The sequence below is a fragment of the Equus caballus genome, chromosome 2, assembly GCF_041296265.1.
Source record: "Equus caballus isolate H_3958 breed thoroughbred chromosome 2, TB-T2T, whole genome shotgun sequence".
NCBI lineage: Eukaryota > Metazoa > Chordata > Mammalia > Perissodactyla > Equidae > Equus > Equus caballus.
The window spans coordinates 118,939,810-118,959,393 of record NC_091685.1 but is presented as its reverse complement, the minus strand read 5'-3'; the positions used below and the strand labels follow the sequence as shown (position 1 = coordinate 118,959,393).

At 37.7% G+C, this 19,584-nt stretch overlaps 1 protein-coding gene across 50 annotated transcripts in view; it reads left to right on the top strand.

The window, feature by feature from the left end:
- The window catches only part of ANK2 (ankyrin 2), a 618,697-nt gene that overhangs the window by 495,814 nt on the left and 103,299 nt on the right, over positions 1 to 19,584 (top strand). For 44 of the 50 annotated variants that reach the window (XM_070259760.1, XM_070259771.1, XM_070259758.1 and 41 more), the window contains 5 exons: positions 1,444 to 1,542; positions 6,668 to 6,865; positions 9,065 to 9,163; positions 9,326 to 9,424; positions 14,554 to 14,652. In XM_070259760.1, the coding sequence (XP_070115861.1) occupies positions 1,444 to 1,542; positions 6,668 to 6,865; positions 9,065 to 9,163; positions 9,326 to 9,424; positions 14,554 to 14,652 (594 nt within the window). The remainder of the gene's footprint in view (positions 1 to 1,443; positions 1,543 to 6,667; positions 6,866 to 9,064; positions 9,164 to 9,325; positions 9,425 to 14,553; positions 14,653 to 19,584) is intronic. The other 6 variants (XM_070259775.1, XM_070259774.1, XM_070259773.1 and 3 more) reach the window with 1 other exon arrangement.

Here is a 19,584-nt window from a genome sequence, read left to right as displayed (position 1 = left end):
AGGGAAGGCACAAGGGATGGTGCAGTATCCGTGGGGCCAGTGGCCACAGGGTGCCTTACCGATCCCAGACCCGAAAGGTGAGTAGAGTGGTTACCAGAACTTCAAAGGAGAGAATTGTATGGAGCAGGCTGCTTTGGCAGGAGCTAAAGAGACACAGCCAGAATTAGGAGAGCCTTCAGGGAGTCGCTCCCATATCTTGCTGCATTTCCCATTGACCAAACCCAACCAGAAGCCAGGGGGCAAGGTAGCCCACAAATATAATCTAGAGAGTTCTGTCTGTGGGACATGGATGTGGAGAGGCAAGGGAAGGTATCTAGCATAGAAATCCCAGAATGCTGCATCAAGAAGAGTGTTGTAATCCAGAGGAATTATATTTATTAGGAGGAAAGCACAACCCAGAAAGATGGTCCTGGAAACAGAGACATGAAGATAGACCATTTGAGTTCTGGATAAATCAGAAGCTTCTGAAGTCCTCTTAATGGCTCGGCACCCCGCATTTTCTCTGACTGCTGCCTAGCTCTCAATCTCTTTTCCTGTGACAATCTTTGCTTTTTTTTCCTTAAGACTGAAAACACTAGCTAACTTATGTACTCAGGATTTCATTTTCTCTCTCACTTCTTGCTCAGTGTTCTTACATTTTGCCTCATATTTCCCACCAACTCTGTTTTCTGGCCATGTCAACCTAAACGGAAATAAAATCCAAAAGACAGAGGGTATTTGGGAATTGCTCTGGAATCAGAAACTACCTATGAAGTATCAAGGTCAGAAAGTTTTATAAATAACATAACATATAATTTTATTTGAGGCAGTGTTAATGCTATTTATTAATAACAATTTTCATGTTTGAGAAATAATTATGTAGTTTATAAAATGTGGTAAAACATGTGAAGAAACCTTTAGAAGCATGTGAAGAAATGGCTCTTCCCTTTTATGAGCAGCAGGGAGCATTGTAGGAAAATTTATGACAATAGCAACAATTCAAGAGAGAAGATAAATGTACAAATTAGATTAAGAAGAATTTTTAAGTAAAAGTTGTATTAGGACATCCAAAATGAAAACAGTAAACAATCTAATCTTTGGTTGTGGTTCCCAGCAAGTAGGGCTTTCAGGGTCAACAAATGCAGCATCCTCTGCTTTTCCATCTTCCTGAATATGCAAACAGAGGACCAGCAACAGATCTTTTTACATTGAACCTCCACATGTGGGTTCTCTCTTGCTCAATCCCTGTCTCTCTCTTTCTCTTTCTCTCTCTGGCTCTCTGTCAAGATTTCTCTCTCACTCTTCTCTTTCTCTTTCATTTAACTAGTAGAAATTCTATTACTGACCTATTGAGTCACTAGGATTGAGTTCAGGAAACTCTCTCTTTGAGGTAGCAATAGATACAATCTTGGCTTTGTAAAAAAAGAGTTTAACTCAGGCCTAATTCTTTAATTCTTTTGGCAGGATGGGTTGACACCACTTCATTGTGCTGCAAGAAGTGGGCACGACCAAGTGGTAGAACTTCTGCTGGAACGGGGTGCTCCCTTGCTGGCAAGGACTAAGGTGAGGCATTATGGGTAAGAAGGGATCCAAACAACGCTTTAAGCCACTTTTTATTACACTCTCTATTCTTCTTGGAATCAAAGCATCAGCCAGGCATTTTCTAGTTGCATAATAATTGTGTGCTAGTAATGAGGAATATACATCAAACTGTTTTAAAATTATTTAAAATTAATAAATGCATCTTTAAGATGTGTTGTATACCTTCAAGTTCTTCCTATATTTTTACCTGCTGTTCTTACTACAGTTGGAAATTTGAATATATTTGTATTATATATAAAAGAGAATATTATATATAAATGAGACTCTCTTACATTCTGTGAGTCTATATTTTTATGATTCTCTGAGATGACTATAAAATACCTATAAAATTGTCTTTTAAAGCAGCACAATTAGTAATACAAGATAAATCTTTTAGCTCTCCAATCTTTCTCTGTTAGGCAATGTTAGCAAAAAGAATTACTCACCAGTGGTGTTGGTTGATTATAATTAGGATTTGTAGATGATATGGAAAGCCTGAGTTAGGATAGCCCATCCACAAAGAACCATTAAACAAGCAAGTTGTTCTCTATGGCACAGTACATCTAGCACTTATTGTCTCATTTCATCAATACACTCAACATGGGAAAAACGCTTGTCCGTATTTAAAAAACCCACGTGATGAGCTGATTTCTTGGAGGTTTTCATTATAGAATGTATTTTAAAAGTTTTATTACTGTACAATTTGCCATTTTCCACCTATACATTGGATTACGAGAAAAGATCATGAGACACAAATTGAAGATAATCGCACAGAGCTATTTAATAGGATATGCAGCGACCCTTGAATCCTTCAACAACAAAAATTCAGACAAAGGACGCTTCCTAAATTTTCTCCCAGTTTCAATCCCCCAACCAGGGTTGGTATCAACTGATGGTGTTACAAGGGTAAGCTGAGAAAAATAAGGAAGCCAACATGAGCAAATATCTTTCAATTTATGTAATATTTTAACTGAACATTTAATTGAAATTATTTGGAGTAAAAACCAGCCCACACATTTAAAATGTGTGTAGAATGAACTCAATCTTTAAAGATATGCCCCACAGGCTGTGAAAAGGTGGCTTCAAATCATATATTTTCATTCTCTTACTTAAACTGTGAGTGTTGGAGAAATCTGCCTTTGAAATGTGACATTTTGAGCTGGGTAATGCAGAGATAATTGCGGAAAGTTTTGTTGAGGAAACTGATTGAAATTTAAATGGAAATAACAAAATCTCACCAGCCACGTTAAAACTAATGAAAAGTCTCTATCAAATTGAGGCTAGGTAGATATATTCTTCCATGAACTATAAAACAATCTTGTCGACAGAATTTGCCTGTAATTGTCATGTCACTAATGGAAACCATGGATTACCTTTATCGAATTTTTTTTAGTGGCCTTCTTGTGAAATCAAATATTCATGTGTAAGGATCCAGCATAAACCGTCTGTGACTACATGACTATATTTATCCCTTCATCCATGCATCCAGCTATCATAGTAATTAGCTACAATGTGCCAGGCAGTGTTCTGATAACTAAGGCACTATCAAGAGAAATAAGACACAGTCTATACTTTCAAGAAGTTTGGAATTTAGTGGTTCAGATAGATAAGGAGATAATTCTTAAAAGTAGAGCTATGTATAGGGTAAAGAACAGAGACAAGATGAACTAACCTGGTTGGTGAGTGGTGCCACTAGCCTGAGTGGAAAAGGCATATAATGCCAGACTATTCTGTCTCCCCCTCCACAAGAACTCCCAGTTTTGAATCATCCATTGTTCCTCCTTGAAGCAAATACTCATCCATCTAGTTGTCACTCCCCCTCATTCTTTGAAAATTCTAGCTCTCAGCAAACTGTGACTCTTCTCTAGAACCACGATTCTAGTTCCTGATGACTTTAATGATCTTGGCAAGAGCAGTAGGTGATCCTTCTAGCTGGCCTCTCAGTTTGGTAACTGTCAACCCTCTGTAATTTCTGTGTCTAACCTCCCCACTCTCCAGCCACCCCCTTCTCTGTTTCAGCTAACTCTCATTCATTTTGCTGGGTCCGTCAGTCATTGTTTCACTGTCCTTCACTTTGTGCCCTCACCTCTGCCCAGCACAAATTCCATAGTTATTCACACCACTCCTGATATATTCATACTCACTTCCTACATTTCACCCTAATTAAATACAACTCACACTCTTGCAGCTGAATGTGACCGCAGGAAATACCTGACCATGCGGACTGGGCTTGTTTTAAATTCATGATCTCTAACTTCAAGTCTGCCTTTAATCTGCCTGACAATCACAGTGTATTTCCCAAGTCTAGTCACTCTCACTCCCTGCTACCTGACCATTCTGCACTTTTCCTTTTTTCTCCAAATTTCTTGGACTTCTTTCCTTGTCTTCACTTCCCACAGCACTGAGAAAATGGAAGCAATCAGAAGAGCATTTCTACAGATTCCTACCTTCCGACTCTCCAATGACATGCATCAGAGCCTGTATCATTTACGTTCTCCCCCATTGCTGTCATCTGACAAAACTGTTTACTCCTCGCTCCTCAGGACACTTTCCTTATTTGCCTTCCGGGACATTCAACTCTTCTGGCTTTCCTTCTGTTCTAGCTGTCACTTCTCGGTGTCCTCTGGTAGTTCCTCCTCACTCTCAGGTCTCTGAATGTTAGAACTTCCAGAACTCACACTGTGTCTTTGTCTGACTCACTTGCTAAGAAATCTCATCTAGTCTCATCTTTGAATACTACCTATACCCTGATGACACACAAATGTGTACCTGCAGAATTCCATATGTAGATGTCAACCCTCCTTTGCTGCTGAGATGTCCACTGGGCATCTCAAATTTAGTAAGTTAAAAGCTCAGCCCCTGATATTACCCCCACACCTATTCCTAATCCCCTTGCAGTCTCTCTTATCTCAAATAATGGCCATCCCATTCTTTCAGTTTCTCAGACGAAATGCCTCATATAATGCTAGACTCTTCTCTTTCTCTCTCTTTCCACATCCTGTTACTAAACTTTGTTTCCTCGTCCTTCAAAATGTATCACTAACTCAGCAACTTCTCAACAGTCCCATTACCACCACCCTGGTCCAGAGCACCATCACTCTTACCTGGATGACTGCGGGAGGCCCTAATTGGCCTCGCTTCTTCTCTCTTCACCCTGTTAGTCTATTCTCGACACAACAGCCAGGGTAATCTTGTTGTTCTAACCTTCCAGAGCACCCCATCTCACTCAGAGTAAAAGTCAAAGCACCTGCTCTGACTTGGGGTCCTTACCTCTGAATTCCTCTCCTTATACACCCGCCTCATCACTTGCCTTCAGCAGCATTCTCCTCCCTACTGTTAATCGGTCATGCTAGGTGTGGTCCCAACACAACATGTTTGTACTTGCTTCTCCTCCACCTCAGATGCTCTCCCCTCAAATCAACAGGACCAGCTCTCTTAGTATCATCATGTCTTTCGTCCAAACTCACCTCAGTGAGGCCACTTCTGGCCACCCAATACAGAATTACATGCATATACACAATCTTCTTTGGCCATCCTATGCTTTGGTTTTCTTCTTGACATTGACAGCCTTCCAATGTACTATGCATTTGCATTTTGCTCTTTCTGAATTGTTTGCCCACCACACTAGGATGGAAGTTCCATGAAGACAGGGGCTCCTTGCCATCCTGTTCCCTGCTGTCTCCTCAGTACCTAAACAGAGCTGAGTAGGCACTCAGAAAATATGAAAGAAAGGGTTTGTAAAATGAACAAAAGATTAAATAGTGAAGATTTTATTTTCCACATGATCTTTAAGTGGATAAAACAGCATTAAAGATGGGTAGAATATCAGAAAAACATGAAACACACCAGTCCACATGTTGCCATGGCCTGAATTTCTACTACACTTTGTGCTTTATACTATCTTCCCCCAATGCATAAATACATTCTCATCAACCTGCTTTTCTTTTCTAAGTTCATTTTATGGATTTCTCAATATATAAGCAATAATTATGAATAAAGAGTATGTCAAGAACATGGAAAAATACACTAATAACTTTAAAATCACATATGCACCCACAAACCACCACAACTAAGATTTTGATACTTTTGTTTTTAGCTGTCCCTCACTGTTCAAACCACCTTCCTTGTTGGGAGTATTCAGCCTTGGGCCTACTCTGGCTTCTTTTCTAGACACTGTTTCTGCTTCTTTGAATGTTATGACTGCCACACTGGTTACTTGGTCAACAATGGTTTTCTAGTGACCTTATTTTCATTGACTATTAAGAAAAGACAACGGTCCACTCTCTTTAATGGGCAGATCTTTTCTAATTAGTTTCTTTCCTAATTTTACATATTTTTTCCTGTAAGCTTATTTAACTTAAAAAAAATGAGGATCTTACCCAGACTGATAATTATCAGTGAATTACCCTGATATTTTGTATTCCTGCTGTTGACCTCTGAGAAATAAGGTGAAGCTGTTTGGAGCAGTATCAATGATGATAAATTTAGATCATCCTCAAAATTTAAAAGTTGGGAGATCATTGACACATGGTGCACATTTGCCTCATGCTTTTCTAGCTCTTACCTCACTACTTTCTCCAAGTCCAATTCAGTTCTCATGATAGAAAAAAGGAATCATAGAATTTCAGAGCAGCGTGGATGATCGAAGTCCTTTCTCTCCCTGACCCATCCACTTCCTCCTCCTTCATCCACCTCCTCTTCCATTTAGAAGTAAAGAAATTCATGCAGAGAGATTAATTGAATATAGATTCCGTGTACGGAATTGGATAAAAATAATTTAAGCATCAGCTGTCGCTTGTTTTTGTATATCTAATATTTCCCTAATAATTATGAGGTCCAATCGAATTGCCACACATACTCTGTATTCATTCATGAAAGACATATTAATTTGTGGTTTTACCTAAGAATAGCATAATTATGAAATTAAGTGTTCTCTTAGCTTCCCTCTCTGACACACATAATCTGCTTATATTTAGATGTCAAATGGAAATTATTTTTTTCCCTGCTACCAACTGTGCCAGAGATCAAGAATTGACGTTGTTGAGTTTCAGAACCTGGAAGTAATGACGAAAATGTGGACTTGGTTTTGTTTTATTTTGATGCACAGAATGGGCTGTCTCCACTTCACATGGCTGCACAGGGGGACCACGTGGAATGTGTGAAGCACCTGTTACAGCACAAGGCCCCTGTTGATGATGTCACCCTAGACTACCTGACTGCCCTCCATGTTGCTGCACACTGTGGCCACTACCGTGTAACCAAACTCCTTCTGGACAAGAGAGCCAATCCGAACGCCAGAGCCCTGGTAAACCTGGCCCAGTCCACATTAACTGAATACAGATCAAGACGAGCAAACCCACATTGATTGACCAATGGTGCAGACACCAGCAATGCATGGTTATGGATATGTAGTTAATTCTGCTAAGTTTGTCACCTCCCACAAGCTGCCTGCCTACTTCATGCCTTCACGGTTTGCTATTAAACGATGGTGAGCAAGGATAGATTTGAGAGAACACCAAGGTACCATTTCCACAACTAGCGAGTTGCAGATAGACATGAAAAACCTGGAGTGATAAGCAATTTTAAGTGGAAAATAGAAATCAAAAAATAAGAAATTATAAAATAAGTTCTAGACACCTCTATATAGAGTCAGAATAAAGGTGTAAAAAAGGTGAACTTTATTAATCTCTTTTTGAAAAAAAGTTTGAAAGCGGTGATTAGATTTGATTATGTAAGATAGTTAAAATGTAAGCCTGTGAAGCGTCACTTGGAGATTCTCCTTATTGACCTGATTACCCAACCATGGGATAATAGAAACATGATGCTAGCATCTTGTTGCTTCAGGAAGCATTTTATAGAAACCATTCCAGGAACTGCTCAGATCTGCAAGAGGCTGCCCCTAGAGCAGCTTCTGTGTCTCCCAAGGTCTAATATTGAATTAAATCTTCCTCGCTTCACTGATATTCTAACAATAATCATTGGAGGTATTAGGCATGTACTAATTTATGCCTTTTGCTTCCTAATTCCCCAACTAAAAGCAAATCCTTTTTTTCTATACATTTACATGGTTTATGTCCATTAAATTAGTCTTCAGACAATATTTAAGATAAGAAAATGTTGTTAGAATTATCAAATATTGAATCTTATTTTTATTAGAAATTTTCCATTTGAATCGATTTATTACTAATTGCCTGGGAAGCAAATGTACTTTTAGAGTTATGTGCAATTATGTGACAATATTTATTTTCTCATAAGGAGGAAAATACTCATTTTCAATCTGATAGTGATCAGTACATTTATAAAATATCACAATCTAATAATTGCAATCTTTAAGTACTGCATATACATGTGGCTATTTATATCTGGCTTATTACATAGCTCATAAAGGGGAAATGATTTAACAAAAATTGTGAAGCATATTAAGTCATTGGGTTAAGTAAGACCATATGCTTTCCTGAGAACTGCTAGTGTAGAAAAATAGTGACAATCAGACCCCATTGGGACATGCAAACTTATTAACTGGCAGAATAGATGTAACTATTCTCTATATAGTGATCATTCTCCACATAAAAATATAATACTTAAATATAACACATAGGATTAAACATGGGGCTAGTTAACAAATTTTTATGTAATTTTCCACAATTCTTACACATTAGCCTAGTTTGAAAAGTTAGAAAGTTCCTTAAAGATTTCTTCTCCACATTCCTTTGCCTCTGAGAGATATCTCCTAACAATTATTCCAGAAATTCTCCATACTTTTCTTGAAAATATTCAGGAACTTAAGACTCATTTCTTCATAAAATAAAATGTATCTGATTGACAAATGTTATAAAAACTTTTTAATATAAGAAACATAACTTTTGGATATAAATTATTATCAACATAGTGATTTCTGCTAATATACACTCTTTATAAAAAATTTTTAATATAAGATACATAACTTCTGGATATAAAAAATTATCAACATAAATAAAGATTTCTGCTCATTTGCAACATCTCCTCCCTGAAGAAAATGGTAGCAAAATTTATTATAGAAACATTTATTATAGAGGCAGTCATGTTCTTAGACTTTTGAGGTAAAACAGATAAACGGTTTTTATGCTCTAAGAAATAGTCCTTCATCAGAAAGATACATTCTTGTCTTCAAGCCATTTCATAACCTGACCAATAAGTATATTTTAAAACATCTTAGAACTTCTAAAGGATAGTTGCCCCTCTATTTTTCCTTCTTTGAAGAGTAGACCCATGTAGTTTTCTTTACTTCTGTTTTCTCTGTAACCCCCACAAACAGAATTATATGCAGGCCCACCATATATAAGCAAAGTTCAGTGTCTACAGAAACACACCACCACCTTTTTTCCCAAATTCCAACACCTACAGCATTGGAAGAAATGGTAACAGTACGTGACGATGTAACGTTACTGCCTGCAATGTGCCAGCATGGAGCTGTGTGAGAATCGTTTCTGCATGTCTTCAACTAACTTGATTGTCTTTTGCACAGAACGGTTTTACTCCACTGCACATTGCCTGCAAGAAAAACCGCATCAAAGTCATGGAACTGCTGGTGAAATATGGGGCTTCAATCCAGGCTATCACAGAGGTAGAAAATGTTTCAGCCTGTCACGAAACATTGCTTCTCTTACTCCTTCTTCCCCTTCCTTCCGCCCATCTCTGTCCTCCTCACTCAAGTTGTATGTATCTGAAGAAGCCCCAAAGCTCTCACCGTGCAGAGGAGTAAAACTGCTGTTGCTTTGTTCCGCAGTCTGGCCTCACACCAATACATGTGGCTGCCTTCATGGGCCACTTGAACATTGTCCTCCTTCTGCTGCAGAACGGAGCCTCTCCAGATGTCACTAACATTGTGAGTATGGCTGGGGTCAGAATAACCGCAGGGAGAAAGAGCGAGAGGAGAAGAGAGTGTGGGAGTGTGCAGGGGTGTTGTGTGCATGTCATCAAAGCCAGCGGCCGAGCTTTGAGAAGAGTGCTAGTGATAACAATTGAAGTAGTTGCTAGAATTCGTGGAGAAGAACCTCAATAGGGTGAGAAATGTGTTCAAACATAAAATGGAAGCTGTGGAGTAAGACTGTTTCAGCTTCCTGGTGCACACGGATTGAACATGCATCTTAAATACATTTATGGAAACAAAGTACATTTTAAAAGCTCCTGTGAACATGAATGGATGACTGGTTGGAATAAAATCTTCAGGGCTCCCTCTAGTTGCTTGAGTGAATTGTATTCCAGGTAATTTTGGTTAAAATATCAAGTCAGTACCATAATCAATCATATCAAATAAATAACCAGAGACAGACCAATATTAGGGATTTTTACTTGATATCAAATTCTCCTTCCTTCAATTACATGGAGTTTTCATTTTCTAACCTTCAAGTTTTCATTTTGATTTGATTTTGTTTGCTAGAGTGGAGTCCTCTCTTACCTGAAATAATTATACCATTGCAACCTTTTCACGTATCCTTTAATGAATGTTGGTCTCAGACAACTTTCATCCTGTCATTAAGTACTGGATCTCCCGGAATTCTTGTATGTAATCTAGATTAGGACTTTTACTTCCAATTTGCTTGTATTTCTCTCATTATCTTGGAGTCTGCCCCTTTAAACTTTGATCATCAAATGCAGATTTTCTCCTGAGCAAGAGAACCTGCTGTCCCCAAGATGCGGCCATGTATTTGAAGCTCAGCAGGGGCCACTGGAATATTAAGATTTTTTATAAGTATGCACAGAATAACTCTCCCCAAATAAACATTAGTGCTTATTATTAAAATGAATCATATTTTCAAAAGCAATTGATTGACTATTGTTGCTAATTTTTGGTATCTCATTCCATTTGAGTTGTGCAACAATGTTCAATTTCACTTTTTATTTGTATTCCCTCTCATATTCTCATTTCTTTGTATTTTACACACTGTTTCTGCGCTGAAGTTTCTGATGCATGGAAAAAATCCATGTGAAATAAATTTATTTGATTTTAAATATTATTTAATACTCTCTATTCATATTAATCACAAGTGGAGCATAAAACCATGAAAGAACGGAAATATGGTCTATATTTCCCTAATTACACTTTATTGGTCCTAAAGTAATAGTATTATATGCTAATCTCTAATTACTCCATTAAGGATAAGAGTAATTTCACAACATGTCAGTTTGAGTTTAATTTCTAGTCCCTTCTCAGAACTTAAAAAAAATCAACATCATCCTTTTTTTCTTGACAGATGACCACCTCCCTTTTTTTATTTGCGATCTGTACAAACCAATAACTTTCAAGAAAAGTACTCTGTGCACTTTCCTACTATACTGTATTATCCTTATTTCATTTCAATGCCTACAGGATCACAGGAGCAATGGTGATACTATGTTAAATTATGTTACTGTGTTATAATAATAACATTTACAAGTACATTCTATGCAATGCTTGATGGAAATCCCCTAGGTTGATCTTTCAGAGGGGAGATTTTTTCGAAATCATCAAAGAAAATCCATATGAAATGGCTGTATAATTCTGTGGCTACTTTTAATTTGCTTCTTAACTGACCAATTCCAAATCATTTGACACTTAAGAAATGACTCCATATTGTTATGCCCCTCTCTGCAACAACAACAAAAAATGTTACATAGGCTACATGCAGATTTTCAAATAAAGATAAATGAAACATTAATTAAAACAGTAAAAATGTTGACATCCTTTAGGCTCTTAAAGACTCCCAAATTTGACAATCGCTATATTAAACTTTAACTTCCACCAGTTGGTCATTTTAAAGTTCTTCATTTTGTTTTATCTTCTCATTTGTCTATTACGTATTCTTTCCCTTCAGCCCCCTCCAAACAAATACTTGAGAGGCACCTGCCACTGTAAACCTTCCCTCCAGATGCTTCCTAGTTGTTTTTTTTGTTTGTTTATTTTGATTTTTGTATGATGTGTCCTTCAGGAAGCAAATACCATATATACAGGGTTGCCAGATAAAATACAGGACTCCCAGTTAAATTTCAGTTTCAGATAAACAATGAATAATTGTTTTTAATATAAGTGTATCCTATACAATAGTTGAGACATACTTATACTAAAATAATTATTAGTTGTTTGCCTGGAATTCAAATTTAACTGACCATCCGGTATTTTAATTTGCTAAATCTGGCAACCCTATATTTAGAGGAATCTAACTTTCTAGCCGTGGGATGCCGATGAACTTTTGTATTCTTAGAACATGAGGATATGGCAGCTGGATCCAAAACTTCGCAGGTTGATTAAGAGACCGTGTGAATACTGACTGCCTGCTTGCTGTGTCAGAGCTGGTCATTTCCTGACCCCAATGTACCCCACCCTTGGAGCCTTTGTGTGTTGCCTGAAATCATGTTGCAGTTTTGAATGCAATGCTGTCTGTCGTGCTTTGATGCTTTCCAACTGATGCAGCCAAAGTGGAAGTCAATGTAGTTGTCGGCAGAGTCAGTTTTAACAACTGAGAAGAGGGGCATGAAATTTAGTACCTGCTTTGGACATGAGCATACCCATTCTCTTGCCAGTCTTGTTTTTGTGTCAAAGTTCACTCCAAGTGTGAGGTGTACCAATGACTCAATCACATGCAGATATTATTATTGCAAAGCTCCCTTTCCAGAAAGCTCACAAATGCACTTTAAAACCTAGAAAGCTGAACTGCGAGTTGTAATATATCCATAATGCAAAGTATTTACTGACAACCATGGGAGTAGAAACCCAAGTATTTTGGGGGCTATCCAGAGTACAATGTGGGTATTACCAAGGTTTTTCTTCTTATAGCAAATCAATGGATTCATGGCTAAGTTCACACTTCATATTATGTTTAAGGATTTCCCCAATACTTAAAGTTAATTAGCTTAAGATAAGGAAAACAAGGGTGTTGAATAAGATGATGTGCCCAACAATCAAGAAATGGGAGTTATTGATCAAAATAATATCCACTCTCTTTTATTTCTTATTTATAATTTATGTATAAACAAGGGTAATACAAATATAAAAGGGTAAGGGCAATTTATAATAAAAGTCGATTACCCCAGAGCTATTAAATAAGAATTGAACAAGACCATTGCTTTAAGGTGGAGAGACCATGTGTGCACATATAACTTTTCTTTGAATATAGTGTTTAATACTTTAGATTAGGTGTTATATCTAACTCATCAATTTCGACTGTGTAAACACCATAAAAATAACTTATTTAAGTATAAAGTAAGGGTATTGGAAATATTAAAACTACTAATGGAAACACTTTACATTTTGAAACACCTTATTAATAAAACTTGGCTTGTAAAGTAAATAATAAATTCATCATTGAGTAAGTACTCCTGAGCCTCTTTAACTTAACTTCTAGTAGGGAAATTTATTTTTGTCTTCATTTCTATCAAATTAGTAAAATTGCTATTCTTATATAAGACCTAGAAATAGAGTAAAGATGAGGGGATTTGTTTTTTGTTTTTAATAGTTAGAAGATCTTTGCTTCATCTATTTAGAGGCAGGTTTTCCGTGATATAGAAAACAAGTCACGAATCATGGTTGTCCACAGAGCTAAAATCTTGCCATACACCCAAAGTCTGAAGGCAAATATTACTATTCCAATAATATATTTTATTAAACAACATACTCCAGATACATTTATTTTACAGAAGTCAAAATATGTCATCAGACAATAAGGCCATTAGAGGATAAATGAATCATCAACGAAAAAGAGAAAATTAGAGTAAATGTCCAGTTTAATGCTTTCAAAATCGAATCATTTGAAATAAATTTCTCATAACTTAATAAGGAATGGTCTGTGAATACTGGGAAAAAATGAACTGTGAGCTGTCTACTAAAATAAAGTTCATTTTCTAGATGTAAATGTTTGTTGTGCAAGAAATCAGGAGAAATTATTCACTGGAATTTATCAGAATTATCCAATTACCATAACCAACTTTAGGATAAATTTAGTTTATTTGGAATAGTTTACTTCATTGAAGTCAGCCTTATTTTCTAGAATAGTTGTGATGACTAAAAGTAATAACTTTTATTCCAGTATCTTGTTCATTTTTAACTGCAGAAGTGTTTGAAAGAATGAACCCCTGGCTTCTTCAGAACTGCATGTAGTTTAAAACTATGTTGATTAAAGCAAACCAACCAACCCCCTCTCTTAGAGTTAGTCATTAACTGTCTTCCCAGTGAGAAAATTCTCCTACATCTAACCATCATCGTTCAAGGTGCAGCTTAAGCTACCGTTTCCTGATAAGTGTGTCCCACCTTGATGTGGCCCGAAGATCCCTGGGGAATGACGTCAGCAGATGACACTGTTAACAGTTGCTTTTCTCATCTCTCAGTAGTTCTCTCAAATAACTGTCTATATTAAAATGCTCATTAATAATAAATAGGGGACCTGCTGGGCAAATCAGATTCCTTGTATGAACAGTCATTGTCTACTTTCATAACACAACGACAAAGCAGATGCAAAATAGTAGTTTACTTCAGAAGTAAATTTTGAATTCTGGAAAGGAATGACGTTTGTATGATACAAATGATGCGTTTTTTTGCACCAGGTTGGCTTAATCTTCAGCATCTAGAGTTTCTCATTAAAATGGGGTCAAGTTGTAATCACACAGTTAAGTGTGACAATGACAGATTTCAGGTTTGAAGCATAAAAGATAACTTTGTATCACCAAACACAACATAGGTTATGTGAGGTTGACTATGAAGCTAACCTCAGGGTGTCCTGGATGTTTGGGTAAGTTCACTGGTTTGTCACGGACTTAAAAAAATAAAATAAAATAGAACATTTGTTTTATCCTTATGAAGACAGAGAAGATACAAAACTGTGTTTTTCCAGACGCAATAATTCTGAATTAATTATGCCTTTTCATAGATTTCTTAAACCTTTGGATATAATGCTGAGTGTCACCAAAAAAGGCACATTTTTGTTCTTCACCATCTAGAGCAGTGCGTTTACTCATGATTTAACGATCTTTGTTTCCCGGCAGCGCGGGGAGACTGCACTGCACATGGCGGCCCGGGCGGGGCAGGTGGAAGTGGTCCGATGCCTTCTGAGAAATGGCGCCCTTGTCGATGCCAGAGCCAGGGTAGGTCTGGTGTTGGGGTCTCTTTCATTGTAGGCATGAGTTCTATCCTTACGAGGGGTGCTATCTTCATTTCCTTGACATGGATAGGTCAGGGACTGTAAGTGAAAGCATCAATTCAATACAGTTTTTCAGGCAAAAAATAAATGGTACAGTAAATATACAGAATGGAAAATAGACCCCAATTTCAGAAACATTGACATTTGAAAAAATATACAGTTTAGTATCTAAGAAATACAGCATTGACTAACATTTTAATATTTTTTTTACTTATAAGAGCACTTTCACATATCTCTTTATTTTCCTGAATTATAAAACTTTACCTATACTATATAGATATTATATTGATACTATACACTCATGTCTGACCACCAAAGCCAATCAGATTTCCACAGACGTTCCTTACTAGTTATTTAAAAACAAATTGTACTGAAAGTTTTAATGCGTTACCTTCATCTGTTTCACTTTCCTCTTTTCTATAATGAGTTCTACTGTTCTTCTTATATGATTTTACATATGTAGACATTCTGTACTTCCATTATCCCAGAATAGAGGAATTTGGGCCCTGGAGATGGCTTGATTGGACTTCTGTTTCTAATTGCTTCTAATTCCCCCACAGGTTGATTTTTTCTCCATTTTTTAAAAAATTTCACTGTCCGGTTTCTTTCTACATCTTCCTTTACACCAAATATACCAGTAATTTTGTATCAACGTACTGTATCCTCTACTTCTTCTTCCACGTGTTCCATTAACTTTCGCACTAGCATCTTTGGGATTCTCATGGCGTACTTAAACACTTTCTCTTCTTCAATATTTGATATACCTAAGCTAGAACTCACTTCAGCTTGAGTCATACAATCGTGATTTCATTTTAGAAACAGTATTGTATTGGAATGGAAGCATTTGTCTCAAGTCACACAAATTGTCATTTCAGGCCAGTCATTTTGCCTCCAGGTCTTTATCATTACAATTTGAAGATTGGGCTCAGAAACCTTGAAACTCCATTCCAGACTTTCTTAACACTGTCTGGCTCTAAGAATTTTATAGCATTTTTTCCACAGCCCTTCATGCAGAATCCAGTGATACATGGGCAGCCTTGACATCACTCTTGTGTTTTTAGATTTTATCTGCCTTTCCCTATTGCACAAGCAGTGTAATTTATGTTCTTTCATAATCGTCACTGGTATTTTATGTTTTTATGTATTTAGAGCTTTCCTTATTCAAACTGTATTCTCCCCTGCCTTGGCATTTTTCTTGTTTCTCTTTTTCTTAAAGATTTTATTTTTTTCCAGCAGTTTTAGGTTCAGAACAAAATTGAGAGGAGGGTACAGAGAGTTCCCACATGCCCCCTGACCCCCCACACACACAGCCTCCCCCATTATACGCATTCCCCACCAGTGTGGTGTATTTATTATGACTGATGAACCTACATTGATACATCGTAATTCCCAAGAGTCCATCCTTTACATTAAGGTTCACTCTTGGTGTACATTCTGTGGGTTTAGACAAATGTATAATGACATGTACCCACCATTATAGTATCATACAGAGTAGTTTCACTGCCCTAAAAATCCTCTGTGCTCTGCCCATTCTTGTTTCCTTTTAAGGTTACCTGGCATTCAGCTATTTAAAAAAAATTTTATGGTCAATCAGTGCATCTGAAGATCATGAACTTCACTATTTTTACCAGAAATTATAATAGTGATCTTGGTAAATAATTTGTAATCCACATTTAATAATAAAAGGCTCCCCATTTCTCTCTCAAAATAAAACTGCTTAATACTTTTCAATGTTCAAATTTTAATTTATTCTATTTTTAATGGAAATTTTCTCATTTTCTGCCAATTTTTTCATGTTGTTGATTTAACCTATTATTACTGCCTTACACCTTTTTGGATACCATCTGAAACCCCTTCCTCAAAAACACCACCGGCTATAGACTCTTTCCTTTGAAATATCATAACCTTTATTTATTTATTTCAGACAAATTCCATCAATTCTATTGTTTTACTTCTCTCTTGCAGCTACATTTAGTCTCATGGTCTACATATATAAACAAACATCTCAATTTTTCATCCCTCCTTATTTAAGTATCACATTTCATGTCCTCCTTTGCTCGTTTGTTTGTTCAGCTCTACGACCTATTCTTAGAGGCAACTGAAATCCCTTCCCCAGAGCATCCTCTGACTATGGACAGGAGAAACCACCATAGCCTTACAGAGTGGTGCTACCCAAAGGTCATGACGCATAAAAATGACTGGGGATCCTGGTAGAATGCAGACCGTAACTCAGAGGGTCTAGGGTGGGGCCCACGTTCTGCATTTCTTACAATCTCACAGGAGGTGCCAATGCCCTGGTCCTGGGACTATACATTGAGCAGCAAGGAGCTGTGGTTTCTCCTTTCCACATGTCCTATTTTAAGCTGTACTTTCACTGTGAATTTTTGATTCTCACTTAACCCTTTAACGTTTCCCTGGAACTCGGTTTAGTTAACACTTGTACAGTGGTTTCTAATTCATAAAGCATTTTAACACAAATTATCTTACTGTGACACACAGGACAACCCTGTGTTATAGAGTGGCTTAGGATCCTAAAAGTCAAGATTGTGCTGACATGCCTGTGGTCAAAGGGTTAGAACAGATAAGAAAGAGTGTTCCTCCTCTGGTTCTGGATCTTTCTCCAAGCTCTTCTCTGATGACATCATTATCTCCCATTTCAGATATAAAGAGAGCCCTTCTCTCTTTCATTCAAACAACTGAATTCTAATTAGTCACATTCCCTGCCTGAGCTGATCACTACGGCCAGGATAGAATATCAATCCTGGGCTCCATGTCTATTCATGTGGCCCCCACATGAGGTGGGGTGAGATGATTGGCAGCCCCTCTAGAGCCACAGGGAGTCTGGGATGTCCCCTTCCCCCAAAGGAGGGAAAGCTGTTCCCAGAAGAAGGGGGTAGGAGGTACTAGGCAGAAAACAACCATCTATCTGCTGTATTTTACCTCTGGGTTTCCCAGCACACGTCCGCACATGATGGACTCCTGAAAACTCCCTCTCTTAACCTAACATTATTGCTCTGCTATCCACTCTCTCCCAAAGAGGAGATAGTCACAAATTATGCCCAGTTACCGCAGTGAGCTCCAAGGTCGAGATTTCTGGTAATCTGCATTCTTCTCAGTCGGATTTAGAAACAATACCTCATGGTTATATAATCAAGGGGCTAAGTCATATTTTTGCCTACTCCCAATATGTAATGAAAAAAATCATATAATCACAATAGTATCTCATTTAAAATGTGCAAGCAGCTTGCTCTATTCGCCAGTCAAGAGCATAAGTCATACTTGGCTGGACAGACTGGAGAGCCGAGGCTGCAGGAGTATAAATTCTTTGGTCAGCCAGTGTGCTTGCCCCCAGACCCTGCTCTCAGGAAGGTCCTTCCTCGTCCAGCCAGTGTCCTCCATGAACATAACTGAGGGCCACCAGGACCTGCCCTTCCGGGAGCTCTCCTGCTTTAGGTGCCCACATTCTTTTTTTTTTTTTTAAAGATTGGCACTCGAGCTAACAACTGTTGCCAATCTTTTTTTTTTTCATTCTTCTTCTCCCCAAAGCGCCCCGGTACATAGTTGTATATTTTAGTTGTGGGTCTTTCTAGTTGTGGCATGTGGGACACCGCCTCAGCATGGCCCTATAAGCAGTGCCATGTCCACACCCAGGATCCAAACTGATGAAACGCTGGGCCACTGAAGCAGAGCGCGCGAATTTAATCACTCAGCCATGGGGCCAGCCCTGGTGCCCACGTTCTGTTGGCACCATATGGAGGTCCAGCATTTGCTTTAGGGACTGAGCAATCACAGGGCCCCTCGGCTTACACTCACTTGAAACTTAACTCATTTAAAACTTTAGTTAGCTGCCAGCAGATCTGGTTCCTGCGAATCCTATTAGCTAGAACTAATAGCAGACATTTTATCAAATCTTTTAACTCTGTCTTAGCCATTGCTATTTTTGTCTCTTGGTAAAAGGAGTTTGGGGCTCAGCAAAGTCTCCCTAATTTTGGTGACCTTGGAGCAAAGTAAAACAGTAGCCTGAGCTCATCTCTTCATGGTCCAGGCTGTATCACCGTCACTGATGCTTTATGAAGAAGGAATTATTGCCCCTTTATATTTGGAAGAGGTCTAGGGAATCAAGTTGCCTCCCATTTTTTTTTTTTTTTTTTTTTACCCTTCTCATGAATATTATCTTCTGTGCTTTCCCAATTCTTTTCCTTGACTTGACTTAGCTTTAGCTTGGGGCAGCAAATTCAACTTTTGGAATTCAACAGGGAAAAAAATTACCTAAACCTCAAAAGATCTTATGTCTCTGGTTACAGGTGGAAAGACTTTCTTATCAAATTTGTATGTTCTTCTCTTTTCCATTTTCGGATAGGAGTGTACTAAAAGTTGAAGAAAATGGGCAAGGTAGATTATTTCTTAACTTCTTTTTAGACAAGTACCTTAATGCTCCATGGTATGAGAACTAAAGGACACTAGTTGATAATTTAAACAATTACTTGGCTACCATCAGTGGTGAGATTGCCATTTCTCAGCTATGGATTAAGGGGTTATCATTGCCCAAACTCGTTGAAAACACATTTTCAAGTTTGTTACTTGTAATACCCACCTCCATCGAATTCTGCCGGGCAGAAGTCCAAGAAGGGAGACCCAGACACAACAAACGTTCAGGACAGCTATTCTCAAGTTCTTTGGTTTTTTAATTGTTGTTGTTACTGTTTGTTTGTTTGTTTTGCTATCCATTGATCTTTGTAACTGTTAATTCCCGCATTCCTCTATTTTCTCCTCTGTACATCTCCTAAAGTGTTATGCGTCTCCTTTTCTATTGAGGATCACCTTGGCCTACTAGTTATGTTAGTTGCCATTTTTATTGTGTCTATTTCTGTAGCAT